This window comes from Drosophila obscura, unplaced genomic scaffold (genome assembly GCF_018151105.1).
Source record: "Drosophila obscura isolate BZ-5 IFL unplaced genomic scaffold, ASM1815110v1 contig_165, whole genome shotgun sequence".
Taxonomy (NCBI): Eukaryota; Metazoa; Arthropoda; class Insecta; order Diptera; family Drosophilidae; genus Drosophila; species Drosophila obscura.
In genome coordinates, this window is record NW_024542752.1 from 1,159,632 (window position 1) to 1,182,625 (window position 22,994).

Genomic DNA, 22,994 nt, shown 5'->3' on the forward strand with positions numbered 1-22,994 from the left:
AAACTAAACCCATTTTTCAAGGGTTTAAAAAAAATCCGTGGTTTTGATCACTCTGTATTAGAAAAAGAGTGAGCTTATAAGTTGCGTACCAGAAATTTCCATAGATGGCGCCACATTCGAAAAATCAGCTGTGCAACCCAGCTGTTCTTGCTGAACAGCACGCGCAGTGAAAAAGTGGCAATTTAATTACAGTTTTAGATCTCTCATAAATTGAAAAATACGATTAGATGATCCAATTTTTTGATTGAATCTTAATTTGTTGGGTTTTTACTACGTGTTTTGTATTGTTAACTGTATTCGTAGTTGTGATGTCTTAGTACTTTTAGGTTAAAATGAGTCTTTTTTTTTTAGCCAATTTTGATTGAAAACTGATTTTTGAAAAGGTATATTTAGTGAGTCCCACCTAGTCCCACCTTGAAATCTATTGTGTGATGTAGATTAATAAATTCTTGTTGAAATGTATATAGTAAGAAATACCACATTTGACCACAAATCTTAAAATTTGTGCTAAAACAATAAGTTGAATGCCCAGAGAAGGCTAAATTGATTCGCAAGGCTGTACAGAACCCAGTAAGAAAGCAGCAAACTTTCTGACCGAACGAGCACCCTGGAAAAAGCGTTTTCCACCCTGACACAAGGGTTTTTCTCTAGGTGGCAACAATTACAAAAATTTTTTGTTTTCAAATCAAAATTTGTGTTGTTTTTATGCGTGCCACGCCTTTATAATTTTAATAAAAATTAGTTAAACTAATTTCTTAATAAAACTGTTATAATTACTTCCTATTCCCTATCATTAACTATTTTTTAATATGCATTATCAAATAAAAGGCGGTGCCACACCCATTTTTTTTTTTAAATCTTCTTCCTATTGATTATATATATACAATACAAGAAACTAATTTGAAAAATCTTGTTTCGTTTTCGAGTTATTAATTTTGGCCAACAAAAGTGGTTGTTGGGACCATAGTGCGATGGTGGAGAAGCTACTGTTGACAGCCATATCCTCGCTGCCAATTCCCCCACAGGTGCCATGCGGCACCCAGACAGAGGAACAGCCATCGACAAGTGCCCGTGGGCCTGGGTTCCAGCTGATCTTAGCGTGCCATGGCATTTTCGTGTGCTTTTCAGCAGTATGGTCGTTACGCATCTTGTTGTGTTATAGAGTCTTTGCACTTACCATACAGTATATTGATGTGCCAGTTCATACAACGAAAGGAGCGCAGCTGAGTTTGCAGCGTACGTTCCCAGATCTTCGGCTTTGGGAATGGCCGCGTTGGGCTCATGACGACATGAATACATGGCACACACACGTTTACGTAAACTGAAATCTCGAACAAAGTCGGTTTCGGCAGCTAAAAATTATTCTATGCATACAATCATATATTTTGGAGTGTACACGTACACAACACATGCATGCTTGCTGCCAGTCGGCTCGTGTGTCGTCATGAGCCGAACGCGGCCATTCCCAGAGCCGAACGCGGCCATTCCCAAAGCCGAAGATCTGGGAACGTACGCTGCAAACTCAACTGCGCCCCTTTCGTTGTATGAACTGGCACATCTATATACTGTATGGTTAGTGCTTAAACGCTGAAACTAACTACGTACAGAAACTACGTAACGTAACGTTAACTTAGTTAGTAAGTATCTAGTAACAGTAGTTACCTTACCTGCAGTTAAGTGGAGCAACAGACCGACATATTAGCATAGTTACGTGTGTGTATGTGTGTGTGCGTTCGCGGACGCGCGCCAATTCGGCTTAAACTCTCTCACTTAAACTCGCTTAAACGCCTAAACTAACTACGCACCATGTAGTATCTACGTACCGTTAACTTAGTTAGTAACGATATAGTACCAGTAAATACCTTACCTGTAGCAACAGCCGGCATCCCATTTTGAGCATATACCTGTGTGTGTGTAGACGCGACGCACCAACAGCTGTAATAATGAGTAAAAGGAGATACGTTAAGTCTTGGTTGGATGACCAGGCCGCCGCCACAGGTAACGACCATGTTGACCATGACCATGATTACGTTCCGGTGCCAGTCACCGAATGTAAGTAGCGACGACGACTTCGATGTGACGTCGAGCAGTGGAGATTCGGATGAGTCCGACCACATTTCGCAACAGGACGCCGCATCATGCCCCTCCACAGTGACTACGGTTACATGCCGTACATCCTCCTAAACAGTGGAAATGCGGGCCAGGAGCTGCTAAAAAAGAAGCGCAAAAACGTAAAGCGACGCAACAGAGGAAGCTCGTAACGCTTGTGGGAGAGTACTTTGTACATAATAACATTCACATGACGCTGGGAGACGCCAGATATTTAGAAGCCAACATGCGAAGGGTTTTTCCGCTGGAGCAAGAGGAAAAGTGGTGTGATAGGTTCTATACCTGGTTCACCAACAGGAAAACAAGAGAGAAAAAAAAGGACAAGGCCGCCGATATCCCAAACTCCAAATCTTCGGTGAACAGCAACGGTCCCCACAGGCTCCAAGCGGCTTTGGGACGTCCCCACCAAAAGTCCGACAGTCCCACAGAGACGGCGAGCAGTAGCAGCAGCAGCGGTTTCTCTTCCAGGGACAGCAGAGACCAACATCTGCAGGATACGGATAAGTCGCAAGCCAGCGCCATTGCCAAGCGGGATACCTTCGCATCGCAGCAGCAGCAGCAGGCGGCCCTCTCGCAGGAGACTGTAGTGAATCGCTCCAGACTGGCCATCGAGGCAGCAGCGAGGCGCTATGGGGCGTCAGACTATGCGCCACATCCCACAGGGATAGTGTTGCGACGCGTGGGCTACTACACGATACCCTCGCTGGATGATCTCAAGTCCTACCTGGCCGAGGATGGGTCCTGTGTGGTGCCCAATTTCACCATTGGACGCGAGGGCTATGGCACTGTGTTCTTTGCCATGGAAATGGACGTGGCCGGACTGAATCTGGATGAGATTGGTAAGTGATTGGGGAGGAGCCAGGCCAGACAAGCATCATCCGCCAAGAACTATTCTCGCTCTCTCTCTGCAGTTTACTTTACTTCCGTAACAAGGGGATCATCATTTATCCTGACGATGAGAAGAGGCCGCCTCTCAACCAAGGCCTGAATCGTGAGGCACAAGTCACCCTCGAGCAGGTATGGCCCGTGGACAAGACCCAGACCCAGACCCAGCCTGTGCCTGTTGTGAAGGATGTGCAGCGTCTGATCGAAATGAATTGGGAGGGACATCTCGCGCTTCGTCGAGTATCGCCCAGAGACCGGCATTTGGGTGTTTTGTGTGAAGCACTTCTCCAAGTACGGCCTGGACGAGGACGATGACAAGATGACGCTCCATTCGTTGCGGCCCAGCGTATATTACTTATTACTTACAACCCAAACATCGACGAAAGAGAATGCAAAATCAAGATGGCGGACCTAACGGACAACACGTGCGTGGCTCCTGCGCGGCGCCGCCAAATTCTGATTATTTTTAGGGATGTAGAGTTTCTCCTTATAGTGCAATCCATCCTCTTTACTTAAAAAAACAATGATCACGATTTCTTTCACCTGAACTGCGCTAAAATTCAAGTTTCTTTCTGTTTTGTTCCTGGTTGGAAATGGATATTCCTCGAATGTTCCGTTTATTATTACTAGCTAGCAATACATTTTTAACAAGATTGGCTAATTTTAAGAAGTCCCTTTTATTGTCTTGTTCCATCAGGCTCTGTTCAGTTCAGTATTTGCATGGGAGAACAATGTAGTAGATCTGCGTGAAATCAACCATCAGTAGCGTATTAATTTCTAGAGAATTATATCTAAATGTTAATTAATTAATGAATTAATAGTATATTATGTGTAGTCCAAGTCTTAGGTAGCAGTTTTTGTTATAGCCAGGGTGGAAGGTCCTCTGGACAGACTGCGTGTCGGCGCTACTGTGGCCGGTGAGGAAGGGAGCTTGGTGCGCTTTGGCAAGGTGGCGGCCCGCAAATATGGATTGTCTATGTTCGGATTCTCAAGTATGGCCTTGTTGGTGGTGGAATTGGGCTTGATTTCCAGCTCCTGCTTGTCCTCCTTCGATTTATCACCCTCGAGATCTTCGTTGTCGCTGTCACCTTCATCGCCATCCTCTAAAACAGAATATTAATGAATATTTCGATCTCCAGAGTGCCACTGGGCTGAGTGCTACCTTTGCTGGGCGCATCCTCTGTTCGATTTGCCACCAGGTAGTGATACTCCAGCTCCTCAAAATCGAAGACCTGATCCGTGGGATTCAAGGCTGAATAATAGGGCGGCAGCGAGGGGTTGCACGCAATTACTGTGGAGGCAGCCAATGGATGAGAATTGTTGGGAACAAAAAGTGGCCGAACTACTCACAGGGAAACATATTGTCTTCGGTGGGAAACAGATTATTCGTTTCAGTTGTCTTGCACAGGAACTTGGTCAGAGCCTTCTCAATGTCCCGCTTCTGGCAGGCAGCCTTTTCCCGGATCGCCTCGTACTCCGTCACCGGCTGCTTGTGGGTCGGCGTGCGAATGTAGGCATGCGGATCTGGCATGGGTGGAAAGTAGCTGGGGACATAGGGTGGGTGCGATGCCTTGGTGCCCGCCTGCAGAAGGCTCAGTGTGCGCTGTTGAGTCTGCTGTGGCGGCAGTTGCACTGGCACATGCGGTTCACGGCGAAGGTAACCCTCCAGACTGCCAATGTTCTGGCCCATGCTGATGAGGGCCATGCTCACATCGCCCACCGTCGCCATGGTGCGCCCACTGAGCTCGCAGTAGTTGTGCGCCGAGTTTCCCAACTCCACAATAACTGCAAGCAACAATCATAATTAATATGCGTTTGAGATTTGTCCATTTGGCGGCTACTTACACGCCTGCAGCATTTCCGTGAGCGTCTCCAGGCACTGTGCACTGCATTGGCCGGCCCCCTTGTCCAGCAGCAGCTGCGAGATTACCTTGCCGAGCAGGCGGCGGTAAACGTCAACGTTGGGTGTGGATACAGATTCGATCTTGTCCATTGATTAAGAGTATTTCACTTTTAGTTGAATACTTTTGAAAATTTTAAACAATTTGCTGTGAGTTTCGTGGTTCAGCTGTTCTACACAGGGCTGCACTGTCACTGAACAGTGTGCTAAAATTCGCAATGAAAATACCACATTTTGGTATTTATATGGTCGCACTATGTGTCTATGGGCACTTTTTGAATTGAAATATGGCGGGCATTTTCAACATAACAAATTATGTTTATGTACCTATATATATTTAGAACATTTATCTGAAACGTGAGTTTTTGTTAAGTTAAACATAATTGTGAACATTAAAATATGGAAAATTCAAAAAACGCACAAAAACAAAACAAGTATTTGAATTTGAATTGAGTTTGGTTTTTGTTTGTGTGTGGAAGGTGTTCATCTCTGGGTGCAGTTTTATCGGCTACAAGCCCCAAAGTAGGAACAGTTCGTAACGCACAGCCTCATCAGATGACGCCAATTTTTATCGGTGGCCAACATTATGGGATCGCCGTAAATGAACATGGCAGCGCGGGCGCGCGAAATGGCCACGTTCATGCGCTTTTCGGAACGCACAAAACCGAGGAGCACGGAATCAGCGGATCGCACCGTAGAAATCATCATTATGTCACGTTCCTAAGGATAAGGGTATAGATAAACATGTCCGCGAAGGCTTTCAAATGGCCTAATATATGGCTCACCCCTCCCTGGAACTCTTCCACGGAGCCAATCTTTGGCAGCACCTCAGCCGAGCCATCGTTCAGCAAAGCCTTGATTTTTTTGACTTGTTTGGCGTATGGTGTGATTATCCCTATTTGCTCTGGCGTTATGCCGCTGTCAATGAGTTTTTTATACATTTTTTGTATTTCGCCGGCCTCTGCCGGGTTGTGCCATGAAGGCGAATCGACATCCTTTAGGCTGGAGCCAAAAACGCCTACAAAAAATACCCCATGCCCTCGGGGAATTCCCCCACCCAGCATGATTTGCAGCTTCTCCACAATTTGCAGTTCTCTTGAGTCATTTGGGGAAACCATAGGCATGAGCTCGTCCTCATAGAACAGGTGGCTGTATGTTGACACGATCGCGGGCAGCGCGCGATAGTTGTGCTTGAGCTTTGTTAACACGTTCAGTTTGTTTCCAGGATCGTCCAGGTCCTTGGCATAAATTGGTAATTGAAGCAGCCGCTCCAGCAGGGATGTGTCGAGTCCGTAGGCACGGGCACTCGAACTATATATTATGGGCTGCAGCTGTTGCGGATCTCCTGCGAGAATGACCTGACTGTGATCCTTTGCAAGCAAAGTGGCTGGCAGCAGGATCTGCGGCTCACTGAGCTGCCCGGCCTCATCGACAAAGAGGTGGGTGAAATGGCCGGGCGAAAATGGCATCTGCATGAGGTTGCCCAGTGTGGCACTGGTGCCAACGATGATGCGCTGTGTGGTAAAAAACCACCACTGGCAGTGCAGCCGCAGACCCGACGCGGTGACAGTCATCTGGAAGGGATTGGTGATCGAACGGATCATTTTTAGCAGTATAGAAAAAAAACATTCAAATAATATAAAGCGCGCCACACTATCGATATTGTGAGATAGTATCATTTGAAACAATCGATTAGCGGCGAGGCCAGAGATGACACTTTTTGGCGATCGTTTAAGCGGAATACAAACTGAAAAAAGTTTTTAAAAGTGGACCTGGAGAGACTTACATTTGAATTTAGGAACATATCCAGGCTCGCGCAATATTTGATCAGCTCCGGCGGCAGGAGTCCCTTGTCCGTCTGGTTGTGCGATACGAGTCGAATGATATCGGCATCATTGGCCAGAGTATTGCTGGCAATAATTCGCTTGGTTATGAGATCCGCAGCACTGTTCGAGGGCGCGACCACCAGGAGGCGGGAAGTGGCAACATTTCGCACCACCTGCAGCACAGCTTCGACCAGGGTGGCACTCTTCCCGGTACCGGGTGGACCAAAGATCACGTACGGCGTGTTCAGTGTTGCGCCCCGCAGGATGTGAAACACGGCGCGCTTCTGAATGAAGTTCAGCGATTCGTTGAACCACTCGAGCTTCGTGCCGAGCAGGTACATATCGTCGCCATCGACGAGCTCCACCTGCAATTGATGTTGCTTGCGCTCGACCACTTCGGTGGGGAACAGAAACTGCTGGCCCATGGTGTCGACGATTTTGCCGATGGCATAGTGCTGCTTTCTCTGGGGCCACCGCGAGCATTGGAACTCGATGCTGCAGGGCTCCCCATTGTACAGTCGGTGGAAGCTGGCGTTGAATCGGAGCAGACTTCGATTGCATAACACCTTGGTTATGATTGCAGAATATGTATTGTTGTCGCCCGGCCAGATATTGCTCACGTTCACCTTATCGCCGACGACCAGCGAGGGTCGACGCTCGGCGAGATCATCGAGCTGAAGCACCAGATACTCACCGTCCCTCTCCATGTAGGCGCTGTGCCGGTCGAATTTTCGCATGGCCACGAATAGCTCCAGTTCCTCGATGGAAAGCAGCAGGCTGAAGCGCTCCACATAGTTGGCCATGGTCAGGGGCCCCTTCAGGCATGGATACTGCGCCTCCAGGGCGCTGCGCATCTCCCCACCATTGCAGTCTCTCAGGTAGACGCTGGTCAGACGTTCTGGCACCTTGAACAAAGGCAGGTGGGTGCCCAAAAATCGGCGCTCGTTGCCGTTGCTGTTGCCATTGGCTGTGTCGTCAGTCCGGTCATCAGCCTTAATCACCTCCGAATCGGCTCTCTTGCTCCACACCAGATTGGCATAGCTGCGACTAAGCGGACCCCTCGCTGGCTCCTGCCCCAGAGGTGGTCTTCCAGGGGGTCGCTCGGCCGAGGCAACGCGCCGCAGACGAGGCTCTGCCATTTCGGCGCTGTTCTGTGTCTCGCACGCAGCGATCTGTAAAACTGTCGACGGTGGAATCAACCTGATGGCGCGATGCGTGAAATCCTCCTGGAGCAGTAGGGATTAGGGATTACAAATTAGGCAAAGGATTATTGCTGAGGTGAATAATTAAACACATACGTGATCACACTCGATGAGATGAGCCAGCACTTGGTCGCCCACTTGCAGATCGAACCCTTGTGGGATGTGCTCCCGCAGCACATAGCCACCTCTGGCGAAGACAGTGAATTCCGGATAACAATTTCTCCACCTTGCAATTTTGGTTCGGGAGGATGCGTAATGGAATCAATTCCAATAGATTTGCATTGGCAGTGGCATGACCCATCAAAACGCTGACAAGATCCCCAGGCTTTGCCGCGAAGCTAAGCGACACGTCAGCCTGGTTGAACCGGTGGCGTCCACAGTTTGTGTCCAACTGTATGGTGGAATCGTTGCACACTTCGACCTTCCCCACGATCTCTCTGTCCTGCCCTGTCCTTCTGGACAATAACTCGCGAAATCGAAACATTTTTGTTTCAATCGAGTTTTAATATAGCGCTGCTAGAAAACTTCGAACTTCACAACTCAAGGGAAGAACTTGACAGTGTAACGTCTGGACAATGGCAGCAACGTTTCCCTAGATTAACTAAATCAAAAATTTATGCATGTGCATGCTATGTTAAAAAATGCCCGCCAAATTTCAAATCACAATGTGCCGATAGGCATATAGGTGCGACCATATAAATACGCATTTTAGCATGCCAAATGGGTGCGATGACAATGGGTGGTAACCCTGTCCACCTGTATATTTTGAAATTGAGAAGGTATATTTTTAAGCTATATTAAAGTTCTTTTCAAAATGACCGCCAAACTCCATTTACCGCTCAAAAAATACTGACATTTTTCGCTCTCAAATCGTGGTGGTTTTTTCTCTCTTTTCCGAATTGAAGAGAGCGTTTTCGTGGGGACTTACACCTCATTTTCGGGGTGAGAGCCGCATGTTCGTCTACGTTCCCGTGAGATACATTTGATTTGTATGGGAAAAATTTCCTCAACATGGGGAAATGAATTGGCAGCATTGTTCTGCAACTTTGGCACGAAATGAGCAACAAATCTGAATACCTTGGGAAAATGGATATTATAGAATAGAGATGCATGCACCAGTCTCTGTTTTAAAGATATTAACGAAATTTTGTAGCTCACGGGTACAAATAATAGGTATAAAATAATAATAATACAGAACCGGGATAAATGTATTTATAAAAAACAAAACGTATGCTGTTAATAGGTAAAAAACATCTAAATCTAATAAAAATGCAATATAAATGTTTCAAAGCAGCTTGGAACAACTAATTTAACATCAATTAGAGGAATATCAACGTCTTGTCAAGTCCGTCAGTATATTTACAGTATATTTTGATAATGGCAAATTTGGGTATATTTCTGTGGGTCAGACGTTATATTTTGTTGATAGATACGCGGTCACACTGTAGTCGAGTTGGCAGATTTTTTTGCGGCAGGAAAAGTTTTTATGTTTTAAATAGACTACCACTTTAACTACAACCAATTTAGTAAATGTATTTGTTAGTCAATATCGAGAACAGTCCTTTGTGCGTGTAAAACAACGAGTGTTTTGTGTAAGTAATGGCCCAACCTTGTCCAGTTCTCAGTTAATTGAAAGCTGTTGCGGAGCGGACCAAAAAAACTGGTCCACTTGTACCTGCTTGTGTGTGTGTGTGCCAGTGTTAGTGTTTTTGTGGGTGTGTGTGTCAGTGCGAGTGTTTTTGTGGGTGTGTGTGTCAATGTAAGTGTTTTTGTGTGAGAGCGGCTCTTCGAATTACTTTTTTTTTTTGTTTTTATCAAGTAAAACTTTTTTTCTTTAAATTTTATATGAAAACAAAAAAAAAGAAATAATGTAGCTTTCGCACGAAACTTGCACGAAAGTATCGACACGAAAGTATCGAACGTATCGAACAAAACAAAATACGAAAGCTAGACGTCAACGAACGAACGGACGCAAAGCAAACGTCCACGTAAACTTTTAACATTTTGCTTTTGATGCTTTTCGTCGTTGTAGTTGTTTTTATTTTACATTTATGTTTTTACTAAATCGAGGTTTTTTTTATTTGTGTGGCGATAAGGATTTCATTTAATTTCATTGGAGTGCATGTAAAGAAACGGTAATTTTGCATATTTTGCATATATATTTGATCTGGAAAAACGGGTTTTCCCGTTACCGGGCGATGTCTTGGCTGAAGGCTCGTGCCCGTGCGCTCAGCCGGACAGAGGGATTAGTGGCTGGCAGGGGGGACGAGGATTTAACAGAGGTGTGTGTGTCGTCCACTGCGGTGGAGCAAATGGGTGAAACATTCTATGGGAATTATGCAAGAACTGGGCAGGAACAGGTAGAGCGTCAGCTGCTCCTTCTTTTGTGTGTGTGTGTGCGTGTGCTTCCGATTACTAATCAGTGATTTTCCTGCTCTCCCTTCCAGCTAACCGAGAGCGCGAACATGCTGCACAACAATGCTCCCTGGCTGCCACCCCATCAGTCGCCACAGCAGCAACACCAGCAGCAACACCATCCGCAGCAGCAGCATGCACAGCTGCAGCAGCAGCAACAGCAGCAGCAGCAGCAGGCAACAGCAGCAGCAGCAACAGCTGCAACTGCCGCAGCAGCAGCAGCCTGTCTATGCCAGCCAAATGTTCCATCATCAGGCACCACCACCACTTGGCCAGCAGCAGCCACAATACTGGCCAGAGGAGCAGCAGCAGCAGCAGCACCAGCAGCAGCAGCCGTCGCTAAATTACAACAACTACTTTGCAGTCCAAGATGGGGGTCAGCAGGTGCCACCGCCTATGCCTCTGCCTCAGCCAGAGCTACAGCAACAGCCTCCTCAAATGTATTATCAGCCTCCACCTCAAACAACCACCCCGCAACATCAGATGCATCCCGAAATCCCTTTGGATTCCTTTGACAACAGCAGCGGCAGCATCAATAATAACAACACCAACAACACCGGCAGCAGGAGTGATGGCTGGGGGGATTGGGGCGATTGGAATGAGACGAGCAACAACAATAACAACAATAGCCAGAGCCAGGGCCACAGCAACGAGGCCGTGATGGAGCCACCGCCAAGCATAGTGGAGGATGCTTTCAATATTCAGGGGTCGCAGGGCAACAGCTGGCAGGCCTTTGCCAACAATAACAACAATTTGGAACTTCCGCAATCCGCGGAACGCCAGCCGCAGCAACCGCAGCACCCGTTGCAGCCGCTGCAGCAACACCTCCAACAACTCCATTTGCAACAACCGCCGCCAGAGGTAGGCTCGGAACCCGAAGTGGATGCGATTGTGCCGCCGCGAGCCTTTCAGAATCAACCACCTGCGGCAGGATGCGCACCTGTCTCCGGAGGGGCAGAAGTGGCGCCAGTAGCCGGAGGATTGGTGGCAATGGCCCCACCATCTGCCCTGCCACCGATCATTGCCAGTCCGGGTGGCAACCCCTTTAAACGTTCCACTGGACCCAGCAAACGTGTCAACATACTGGCCGCCACACAAGGAGCTGCTCCTGCTCCTGCTGCAGCACCTACTCCTGCTCCTCCGCAGCCTGCCACGACACTCGCACCAATACCAATAGCTCCTGTGGCAGCACCATCTGCTGAGGCAATCTTTGGTCTGGCCGCAGAGCCACAGCCGGAACATTTCAATATATTGACACCGCCGGCAGTGATTCCTGCACCTGTTGTTCCGGGAGCGATTCCCGCAGCTGCATCCTCCATTTATGGACTACCCGCACCCTCACAGCCTCAGCAGCAACAGCAGCAGCTGCTGATTCCACCACCACTCGTCCACGAGTCGTCACCATTGGAGATGGGGGCCTATGAGAACATGGAGGTGCTGGCCGCACCCAACGACGAGAGGGCCCAGTATCTGCAGACCAGTCACCTCTCGGAGCAGCCCGAGGAGGGGGAGGCCAACTGGGAGGCGGACACAGACACGGGCCTGCTCCCGCCACCCGGTCTGTCGCGTCTGGTTCTGGGCCAGCCGGAGTTGGAGCAGCAGCGACTCGTCACGGGCACCGAACAGCCACCGGCCACGGCCATGAATGTTGTCCAGGCCCTCCACATGGAGGAGCGTCAGGCCGATGGAGAGGACACCTCCGAGGGAGAGCAGCCGCCCCGTGTCGACGATCGCAATCTGTATCAGACACCGCCACGTCGTGTGGTTACGGGTGTGGAGACGACGGCCGTGTCTGTGCGGGAGCAGCGTGAGGTTGTCCTGGATGGCGAGAATCTAGAGGATCGGGAGGAGCCACCACCAGCCCTGGCCGGAGTTCCGGCTGTCGTTCCGGAGCTGCCGCCACAGCTACAGCAACATCACAGCCTGCCCGACGAGGCCGAGGACATGCATCACAATCCCCCATCACAGTCGGCTCCAGTGGCAGCCTCTACCGCCGCCGCCGCCTCTCACCAGCAGCCGCACCCACACTCACAATCACACCAGCAGCCCCTGCAGCAGCAGCAGCAGCAACAACAGCAGCAGCAGAGATTGGAGAAGAAGCGTCCCCAAGCCGGCCAGCGCATGTCGCGGACAGGAAACGCCTCCTTGGACCTGGAGTCCGAGGAGTCGGATGAGTTTCTGCTCAGCGAGCGAGAACGCGACAGGGAGCGCGATAGACGGGACCTGCCCGATGATCGGCGCGGACGTCGTGGCCACTACAACAACTACGACGGCGAGACGGAGGACTCTGTGCGGGGCGCCGGCCCAGCCGGATCTGGGGAGAGCAAACCGGTGTGCGATAGCCATCGCCGCAGCCACGAAGGCAACAGCCAGCAGCATGGACGACGCCGCAATCCCGACACAGACCTGGAACGGGAGCGGGAACGCGATCGGGATCGGGAGCGCAACTGGCGCCGGCGATCGAACAAGTATCACAGCGGCGGAGAGGATCAGGAGCGTTACGAGCACTCCCGCCGCTACAACAATAGCAACTACGACGGAGAGTCCGATGGTCCCGACTCTAGCCACATGGGCGCCGACAGCGAGTTGCTGCTAGATGGAGGCAGCGTCGGCCCTGGGGCCGGACCCAGCAGCATTGGTGGCCGCAGCAGCAAGAACGGCAGAGAGCGCCAGAGGCGCAGTGGTGCTGCACCCGAGGATGACTACGACTATGATGACTATGAGCGAGAGCGCGGCCAATACTCTCGACGCTCCATCAAGCAGTCGGAGAAGGGCCGGCCTAGTGGTGGGCGGCGCGATCGACATGAGGCCACCACTGGTGATCAGCGGCCGCAGCGGCGCAGCAACGATGATGGCACCCTGGAGCGGCGCCGTCGTCATCCGCATGCGGATCAACGGCACTGGGACGGGTACGAGGAGTACCGCAGGAAGAGCTCCCGCAACAGTGACCTGGAGAAGGAGCGCACCAATGGCGGAGTTGGGGGTGGCGGCGGTGGTAGCGGCAGCTCCAAGCGGCGCAACTACGCTCCGTACGCGGGTGCTGGCTATGACCCGTACGGAATGTACGAGCAGATGTCGAGGAATCCCCAAGCCTATGCGGACATGTACGCTAAGTTCTATGGCCAAATGATCAACTCGATGACGGCAGCGGTGGCTCCGTACAAGGCGGCGGCTGGTGCGGGTGCCATTGGTGGTGTTCCGGTACAGCAGCAGCACCAGCAGCAGCAGCAGATGATGACTGCAGGAGTCCAAATGATGGATGTCATGCGGACGACTGGTAAGGAGGGTGACCTGCTTACAGAACGAGAACGGTAAGTGCATGCCCCTGCATCCTGCCAATGGAAGTCGGTTTAGCTGCCTTCCATCCAGCCCCAGCCCACAGCCCACAGCTCACAGCCCCTTCAGGTTTTGCAGAGATCAAATTAAGCATTGAGAAGGTGTTTCAATCGCAACTCCCTCTGCAAGGTCGCGAAGGGGTTGAAGGGTTTCGGGCATGGCCGAGTATGATTTTTCGCATTCCTTTAGTTTGTTGGTTTATCTTTTATTTACACCCAGCCACCCACCCACACATACAAATGCACATAAATATGTATGTATATGTATGTGTGTAGTACATATATACATGTGGTATTTATGTAGCTGCCTACCCGCTCTCCCTGATTCCCCCATTCCTCGTTGACGTAGCAGTTGTTATCCCTCTATTTTCGCGTGTTGCTAATCTCAAATGTTGATTAACCCGTGCATACCCTCCTCCTCCTGCTCCTCCACCTGTTCCACCTGTTAATTGTTGAGGTTGGATTTTGGGAAAATTAACCCACAGAATTGTTAATTTAGTAGACACTTAGTTAATGATTAGATAGAGGTTCCCGGTAGAGGCAATACCGATCGATCGGTCGGTCGATCGATTGATCGTGTACTGTACCCTGTATGCGTATCTATCTACTCGTACCTTTCACACCTTCCACACACCTACTCCTGCTCCTACTTATCATCATCATATTCAAACCCTAATCGCCACACCCACACACATGAGTCGATCTGTCCGTTTCGCTCCACCTAATCCTTCATTCGCTCTGCGCCTGCTCGCCTGCAGCTTTCTCTTTTCTGTGCGTGTACAGTGTACTCCCTCTCACCGTTCCGTTACAATCCGTTCCATTCCGTTCCGCTCCGCTCCTTTGCTTCCACCTCCTGCTCCTGCTCCTCTACCATTCCATATTCCATGTGTGTTCCATGTACGCAAATACCGTTCGTTATGTGTTGTTTTTGTCTACTAACAAAACACATCAGCAGCAAAGTAGAAGCAAAAGAAAACGCAAACGCAAAGAAACAAGCAATAGCTTGTATACAAGGTATACCAATATAAAGGTATGGCAGTGCCTTACCCTATTGTTATACCCTGATATACTCCGATCGTATATAACCTCTAAAACTGTTTCCGTTTCTAACAAATTCACAAAAAAAAAACAAAACGCAAAACATCATTTGTGCCTTCCTCCCTCCTCCCCATGTCTAGGTACACACACGCATACATAAATCAAGCAAACGAATTCCATCGTCAGCAATATAATGAGGGGCTCTACCAGCAAAAGCTCCAGCAGCTACAGCAACAACAGCAACAGCAGCTCCAGCAGCTACATCAGCAGCAACAGGAGCTCCTTAACCGCAGCATGGCGGACATGGAGGATGGCAGTGCCAGCTTCTATGGCGGTGAATCGTTTAGCAGCCGGCGAGCTATCTATGGGCATCATGGGCTGGCCAGTGCCCGATCGCTGAGCAATCTGAATGGTGGGGATCTGAATGGAACAGGACGAAGTTCACGTTGCAGCGGCATGTATTATGCTGGCTCTGAATGCGGCCTCGATATCAGGTGGTCACACAATCTCACTCTGCAGACTCTCTCTCTCTGTCTTTCTCTCTCTCAATATATCCAAAGAACAAAATCCCCCGCTCTACTGAGTCTTCGTCACTCTCTCGCTCTCGTAGGTCTTCCTTCCCCTCTGTCATCCAGGACATTTTCATGCAAAAACAAGAATCACACAGTCTGTCCCACTCCCAATCTCCCCTCACCCTCCCACTCCCACTAACTCATGCTTTCGCTTTGTCCATGCCATTTCATTCCATCTGTTTGCGTGTCCCAGCCCCAGGGTTGCATGGAGGAAAGCTATTGGGTTTCCATCGACTTATCGATTGCTTTTGGCCCCCTATCTCGCAATCTTTTTCAGTCTCTCTTTGGAATGTGTTTTGGGGGGCGGATCCTAACCGTTGGGTACTTTTTGGTGTGGGGGGAATTAGTCCGTCCGACCGAATAGAATCTAAGCAGAATCTTGAATCAAGTCAAATCATTCCATTCCATTCATTTATCTTTTGTATCTAATCTCTTCTCTGGAGGAAACGTTCATACTTTGTCGCATACTGCGGAGTTGGCAATTTCAAAGCCCATCCTCGCTGATCGATCCAACGTCTCCGTGTCCCACATGTCCCTCCCGCTGCCCTGCCTTCAGTTTTTGCATGGAACATTTGTTAATTTCACATTTGATTTATTTCCATTATTGTGTGTCCTGTCCCCCCCCGTTCTCACTTTTCTAATCGTTTCTAATCTATTTCCTGCTGTTGTGGTTGCTGTTCTCCCTAAACAGAGGTGCCGATGTGGCTGCAGGTGGCAGTGTAACCACCACATCGGTGGCCCGTCCACCCAGGAGACGCACCCCACTGATGTACAACCGACCGCATTTGGTGGCCTCGTACGCGATGAGCCTGCTGCTGAAGGTGAAGCCAAAGTACGCCGGACGCGGCCGCCTGCGCAACGATGTGGAGGTGGCGGCACCGCGCTTCCGGGACGGCACAAGCAGCCTGCTGCGCATGTATCCGGGACCCCTGCAGGGCCGCAAGTTGCACAAGGACAAGATCATCAGTTTCTGCAAGGAACAGATACGCCTCGGCCCCACCCGCGGCTGTACGATGCTGTATGCCACGCAGAAGAAGCCCCAGGGCACCGTGGAGAAGTACCGGGCCTCGCACGCCCTCATGTGGAACCTGCTCATCCTGCTGCTGCGCCAGAACGGGGTAAGTCCATTCCCGTCATCATCGCAGCGTATCCTGGGCATCCTTTACTTTAATCCGAATTCCTTCGCCCACAGTACATTGCCGACACGGATGTGGGCGATCTGCTGCTGGAGAACCAGCAGGAGTATCCCTACAATCCGGCCGAGCTGGATGCGGCGTCCGAAACGGATCCCGAGGCTGATCCAGAGCCATCGGATCCAGCGGAGCCGGCTGTGGATTCGGAAGCTGAAAGCGAAACGGCCGCCACCAGGGCCGCCAGTCAATCCTCGGACGAGGGCCAGACTGCCGCTCCAGGGGCTGGCGCTGATGCTGGCGCCTCGGGGAAAGCAGCGACGCTATCGGAGCAGGAGGCCACGGACAAGTTCCGTAGCTATGTGTTGCGCGGCAATGTGGAGGAGGCCCTGCAGTGGGCCACCGACAATAACCTGTGGACGCACGCCTTCTTCCTGGCTCTGTACGAGGACCGCTATGCCCTGATAGATGTGGCCCAGAAGTTCCTCAATCGCGCCATCAAGGCCAACGATCCGCTGCAGACGCTCTACCAGATGAAGAGCTGCCACACCCCGGCCTGCGTTAGCCAGCTGCGGGACGAGCAGTGGGGCGACTGGCGCTCCCATCTCTCCATTCTCGTGACGAACAAGTCGCGCCAGCCGGAGTACGATCGCAGCTCGGTGGTGGCCCTGGGCGACACGCTCTTCCAGCGCGGTGACATCTATGCGGCCCACTTCTGCTATCTGGTTGCCCAGGAGGAGTTTGGACGCTACGACAGCTCGGCCACCCAGCTGACGACGCTTACGGCCAATGTTCCCAGGTCTGCATGCCATCCATATTCAGTCTGATAGTCAGCTTGATCCGCCCTTCCATTCCCTAAACTATTCTGTTCTGATCCGCAGACTCATCCTGCTGGGCGCCTCACACTACAAGCACTTCAACGAGTTTGCCAGCAACGAGGCCATCATCATGACGGAGATCTACGAGTACGCCCGCTCGCTGTTCGACCAAAAGTTCAGCATCGGCAACTTCCAGCACTACAAGTTCCTGCTGGCCACGCGCATCCTCGACTATGGACAGCATTTCCGCTGCACCAACTACCTGGAGCAGATTGCCAAACACATTGAACTCAAGCCAGACAGCTACGACAGTGATTTTATTCAGCGCGTACGTTCATCCCCTTGAATGCGGCCGTGCCCGTGCCCGTTCCCCTTATTAATCTGTGTGATGTGTGTTTCTGTAGGTATGCGGCCTGGCCGAGCGTTTGCGCTACCACGATCCCATCCTGATCAATCGGGTGTCGTTTGCCAGTCCGCCGATTGGCAACAACAGTAGCACCAGCAGCAGCAGCAAGGACCCCGCCGTGCCCGAGGACAAGGCCTGGCTGCGTCAGCTGCGGATCATGGCCGATGTGGTGAGGAATCCGGAATCTCTCTTGAAAATTTTGTTCTTGAACGAGTTTTATTTGATTTGCAGCAACCCCAACAGGAGCTGCAGCAACAGCAGCAGCAGCAGCAACAGCAACAGCAACAACAGGAGCTGCAGCAGCAGCAACAGAACGATATCGATCAGCAGTTTGCGGAGGTGAACCAACAGTTCCGGGAGCTTAATATGCAATATGATGGCGGCAATTTGGAGGATACCCTACATCTAACCAAGGAGCAGCCACCTGTGCCTGATGTCCACCAGCAACAGCTGCCAGAGCAGCATATGCAGCAGCAATACTACGAGCCAACGCCTCAGACGCAAATGCAGCTACAGCCTCAGGTACAGCATCAGGAGGAGCTACAAACTGATGCGTATGGCCAGCAGACCCAACAGTTACAACAGCAGCAAAAACCGCCACAGATGTACTATGATCCCAATCCAGCAACAGCACAGCACTACGAACAGCAGCAACATATTGCTGCCTCATATGGCAGCCACATAGAACCAGCCGCCGAGGCATATTCCGCTGGCGGCCAAACAGTAGATCAAGCGGCAGCAGCAGCAGCAGCTTCTGGCTATGGCTACGACTACTGGTCGGGCACACAGCAGCCGCCCTACGGCGATGAGGTAGGTGCCGAATGATTTGCCCATATGGAAATAGAAGAATATTATGTACTTTTTGTTACAGTATGTATGTATGTGTCTTTCCCTGCCCTGCTACTTCGTTAATTTCTAAGTATTTACTAGATATCCATGTGTTGGTTTTTAGTCGTGTTTTTTTTTTTTAAGTTTTCCCTTTTAAGTTTCTGAGTTCTCTTTTGTCGTTACCCCTGACTTCTGACCCTTGACTCTGTTGGTTTGTGTTCTGTTGTAGCCATACAAATTAGGAATCAAATAAAAATGCTAACGAGTTTCTAATTCAAACACTCACACCCATACACACACTTATACTCACACATATACACTTCATTGGAATGCAGCAAACGGAAGGGAATGAGAATTTGAATGAGAATCAAGATAATCAGGATACAGCACTAGCCACAGGAAATGAGGATAAGGAGGATGATCACAAGATGCTACAGCAGCAGCAGCAACAACACAAGCAGCAACAGCAACAGCAGCTGCAGCACATGCAACAGCAGAAGCTAAAGCAACAGCCAAACTATCGCAGTGGCAACAGCAACAACCTAAACAACAATTCCTTGAAAGGCTCAAAGACAGCAGCCACAAAGTCTGGCCTGGAGATGGAGAGGACAAAGACACTACTCCGCCAAATGGCAGCATCCCCCGCTACTAAGCCACAGACAGCAGCCACAACACGAGCCACAAAAGCAGAGCCAGCAACACGAGCAGCAGAAGGAGCAATTGAGGCAGCAGAAGCTTCACCACAAATATTAGCCACAACGATGACAACGCCAGCGCCAGCAGCAACAAAGGCATTCAATTTGAATGATGTAAGTAGCTTTACTACCATAAATAAACGACACCAAGCTACCAGCAGCAGCAGCAATATCTGCATTCGCAACAGCAGCAGCAGCAGCAGAAACATTACAGCCGCCGCAGCAGCCATTCCTAAGCAATTAATTAGTTGTAGAAAATCAAACATCAGTAAAAATAGTTATGTTCCATCAACGCCCAAAACGCTTACAACGCCCACACGTTTCATAGCCGCTAAGGCGGCCATAGCGAAGTCCTCCACAGCGTCAAAGACCGCAACCACAAGCAGCGGAGGAACCAGAGGAGGCAGCTGTGCTGCAGCAGGAGCAGGTGCAGGAGGAGGAGGAGTCAAGCGGGTCAACTTCAATTTACCGTCGACCATAGATGAGTCCTGCGAGCAGGAGCTGGAGCTGGAACAGCAGCTGCAGCATGACAACACTCTGGCTCTGGCTCAGGCCCAGACGCATTTTAAGGCAACAGCCGCGGCCTCAAGGCTCTGCCGCAAGCCGCACATCGTCTTCAATGGGACCTATCCCATTGATATGCCCCTGAGTCAGGCACAGGCGCAGGCTCAGGCCCAGGCTCAGGCTCAGCCCAAGAGCAACAGCTATGACCCAGAGGCGAATGCAGAACGCGGCGAGGTGCAACGCTATCGGTACATGCTTCACGACTATGTGATCGATGAAGATGCCGAGGGCGAAGAGCAGGCCGAGGAAGATGATGAGTTTGCGGAGGAGCTGATGGGCTATGCGGATGAGGATGACTGCTACGACGACGATGATAATGATGACGAAGATGACGACTACTATGGGATGGTGCAGGACCATGATTTCCTCAACAAATATGGCATCATCCAGAGCAAGCCATCCGCTGCAGTAACTGGAGGAGTTGGAGGAGCTGGTGCCTCCACCTCAGGTGGCGCTGCCGCTGCCCAGCCGCAGCATGTGTGGTCCATGCAGGAGCTGATTGCGAATCCCGCCATTCCGCTCAACTACAAGAAGATGTGCTCCGAGGTGGAGCAGAGTCTCAGTAAATTCGAGACGTATTTGGATAGCAAGCAACAGCATCAGCAGCAGCAAAAGAAGAAGGGAGGAGCTGTGCGAACCTACGAGATTGATGCACCCACCAGAAGCAGCAGCATCAGCAGCTGTCAGGGAGAGGGGATTAGTTCTAAGAAGAGATTGTAAACACAGGCAGACGCCACAGACTAGTCGAATTAAGCGAATAATCCATACATACTGTAGTCCGCAATCGATTGCATCGATTCCTTAATCTTAACACACAAAAACACCAGACCAGTATTTCTCCAGCCAAACTCAAACTCTATTGTGTGCGTGGAAGTGTGTGGAAAATCTGTCAGTTATTTAAGAAAGAGAGGGAGAGAGAGTGAGAAATGCCGCTGAATGAGCGTCGCTGCTTTTTGGAGCTAGTACCTGGAGCTTGTCTAACTGCTAAACTATATATAGCACAATTATATATATAAAAATAAAAATACATATATCCTTGTAAGCCTTCGCTAACCCATAAGCCTTCTAATGATAAATAAATTCAATCTACAGAGAGAAAGAAATGCGAATAGGGAGAGAATGTGATCGAATGTGAAGAGAGTTTTTTGATTGCGCCAGTTTTTGCCAGTTTTTTGCCAACGATTATGTTCATTTATTCCGGAACTAAAACCCGCCCCGAACTAACCAACTGAAACTAAACTCTACTATCATTGTTAACTAACCAAAAGCACTGCATACTACTACTACTACTACTACTGCAACTACTAAACTGAAATGAAATCAAATGAAATGAATCAAATCTATCAAGAATATATTTCTATATACAGCTTTCGTATACGTATCCCCACCATCCCCGTCCCTAATTTGAAATCAATAACTAATCCAATGCCATTTCTTAACTCCGCATTCGAATTCGAATTTGCATTCGACAGCTGCAGCATCAGCATCAACAGGGGCCACAGGGGCGACCAGCAATCTCCATGCCAAAGTCCAAGAGCTACGGCGATGAGGACGATGGTGCGGCTGCGGGTTCACCAGCCCAAGCAGCGGCCAGCAGAAGCAAGCCAGGAGCAGGAGCCAAACAGGGATCGAGTGGAGAAATTGGGTAAGTCCAGACATGCAGAGAGATCACTCAATCAATCAATCAATTAATCATTTTAATTGCTTGTCACTTGTGTGCAGTGCACCTGGCAATCAGAATGCCGGCTGGTTCGGGGGATTGTGGAACAAGTTGTCGCTGAAACCGAAGAACCAAATGATTCTGCCGGACGACAAGAATCCCACCATTGTGTGGGACAAGGAGCGCAAGTGCTGGACCAACACCGAGGGCAATGTGGATGAGGCTGAAAGCTTCAAGCCGCCGCCAAAGATGAGTGATATGGGCATGGGCATGGGCATGGGCATGCCCTTGGGATCACCACCTCCAAATATGCTGGGCAGCATGCCCACACCTCATCTGTTGGGTGGCCACGAGGCTGTGGCAGCGGCGCCACAGCAGCCACAAATGTATGGGAATCCGCATGACTATGCCGCTGCCGCCCCAACGCCCGAGCTGTATCCAGCAACGGTGCCATCGCCAGCCCCAGCCCCAGCGATACCATCGCCGGACCTTGGCATCAACGCACCAGCACTCCACCAGCACCAGCATCAGCATCAGTACCAGCTCCTGGTGGCGCCCAGCCCAAGCTGCAGTCGAACATGTTTAAAATGCAGCGCAATCGCAGTAAGTAGCGCCACGTCACAGGGCGGATATGCCCCACAAAGAGAGTTCGCTAACGATTCCTTTTTGCAGCTCTAAAGAACTCATATGTGGATGTGTTCAATCCTTCGGGTGCGCCCATGTCAGCGCCATCCGAGAATGTCCTGGCCCCCATAATGGCGCCGGCTGCACTGCCCCAAGGTGGCTACTTTGTACCCGGCGGCGCGTCTGCATCGCATCAGCAGTAGGCCCACCGCTACTAGCCCCAGCCAAAACCCTCTAATGCCAGCGAAATGTGAGTTTACAGAGATTTTGGGATTTACTTACGGTGGAGCCCCCTCGACTGATTCGATGACTTTCTTTTTTCTTGCTTGCAGCTGAACTTCGAGCTACGTAAAAACTACCAGACACTAGACCAGCTGTGCGCCCACACACTCACACACACACACACACACACACATAACCAGAAACCAGACGAGACCATACACACGCACACACCCATTGATCGTGCCACCCTGTCACTCGCCTGCCTGATACATGAAGCATAGCATGCAACCACACACCACAGTGGTGACACAGGGACGGGATTGGGTGGGGGGCCACGCCACCACGCCATGCAAAACAGTAAAACAGTAAAAACTAAAAACCGATCAAGCTCATCCGATTATAACTTGCATTAACTCTTGTTGTTTGTCTGTTTGTCTGTGCTTAAACAATCTTTTCTTGGTGTGTGTGGGTTTGGGTGTGGGTGTGTGATACTGGTGTGTGTGTGTAGTGGCGCATGATTATGAGTTATCCAACGAGAACGATATTTAAATGTTTAGCGAAAAAATGAATCCAATTTGTGTACTAATAGCAAAATATATCTATATGTAAACCCCAGCCCCTCCATTGCGTTCCCCCCTCCCCCACACTCCTACATCCACTTCACACTCCCCTTCCCAACAAAGCAATTTCTGTTTATATATATATATATGATATTTCTTTCGTATGTTGCATAGTTTTTATGATTATTTTTTGTTGTTGTTGTAT

The 22,994-nt window shown here is 50.1% G+C and overlaps 4 protein-coding genes across 4 annotated transcripts; 2 read left to right on the top strand and 2 right to left on the bottom strand.

Annotated features, from left to right (window-relative positions):
- Positions 1 to 1,602: 1,602 nt before the first annotated feature.
- On the top strand, positions 1,603 to 3,114 carry LOC111074822 (nuclear pore complex protein Nup98-Nup96-like). Its single transcript, XM_022367780.2, has 2 exons — positions 1,603 to 2,948; positions 3,021 to 3,114. The coding sequence occupies exons 1-2, from the start codon at positions 2,300 to 2,302 to the stop codon at positions 3,095 to 3,097; spliced, it is 726 nt and encodes a 241-aa protein (XP_022223472.2). The 5' UTR covers positions 1,603 to 2,299; the 3' UTR covers positions 3,098 to 3,114.
- Positions 3,115 to 3,574: 460 nt separating this feature from the next.
- LOC111074805 (transcription initiation factor TFIID subunit 8) lies at positions 3,575 to 5,092 on the bottom strand. The gene is made up of 4 exons (XM_022367756.2): positions 4,840 to 5,092; positions 4,345 to 4,779; positions 4,157 to 4,285; positions 3,575 to 4,097 (listed from the first exon to the last, which is right to left on the bottom strand). The coding sequence occupies exons 1-4, from the start codon at positions 4,985 to 4,987 to the stop codon at positions 3,838 to 3,840; spliced, it is 972 nt and encodes a 323-aa protein (XP_022223448.1). The 5' UTR covers positions 4,988 to 5,092; the 3' UTR covers positions 3,575 to 3,837.
- A 209-nt stretch (positions 5,093 to 5,301) lies between these two features.
- LOC111074804 (probable RNA helicase armi) lies at positions 5,302 to 8,174 on the bottom strand (the record flags this gene model as incomplete). Its single annotated transcript, XM_022367755.2, has 4 exons — positions 5,302 to 5,614; positions 5,680 to 6,468; positions 6,681 to 7,946; positions 8,019 to 8,174. Coding segments are annotated over 4 exons (2,430 nt in total), but the record flags the coding sequence as incomplete, so codon positions are not given.
- Positions 8,175 to 10,160: 1,986 nt separating this feature from the next.
- Positions 10,161 to 22,563, top strand: LOC111074799. The gene is made up of 16 exons (XM_041591978.1): positions 10,161 to 10,282; positions 10,370 to 10,513; positions 10,551 to 13,234; positions 13,343 to 13,648; positions 14,851 to 15,204; positions 15,974 to 16,400; positions 16,475 to 17,211; positions 17,294 to 17,558; positions 17,635 to 17,805; positions 17,889 to 18,446; positions 18,935 to 19,273; positions 21,196 to 21,368; positions 21,446 to 21,862; positions 21,895 to 21,986; positions 22,056 to 22,257; positions 22,340 to 22,563. The coding sequence occupies exons 1-15, from the start codon at positions 10,235 to 10,237 to the stop codon at positions 22,208 to 22,210; spliced, it is 6,870 nt and encodes a 2,289-aa protein (XP_041447912.1). The 5' UTR covers positions 10,161 to 10,234; the 3' UTR covers positions 22,211 to 22,257; positions 22,340 to 22,563.
- Positions 22,564 to 22,994: the final 431 nt, after the last annotated feature.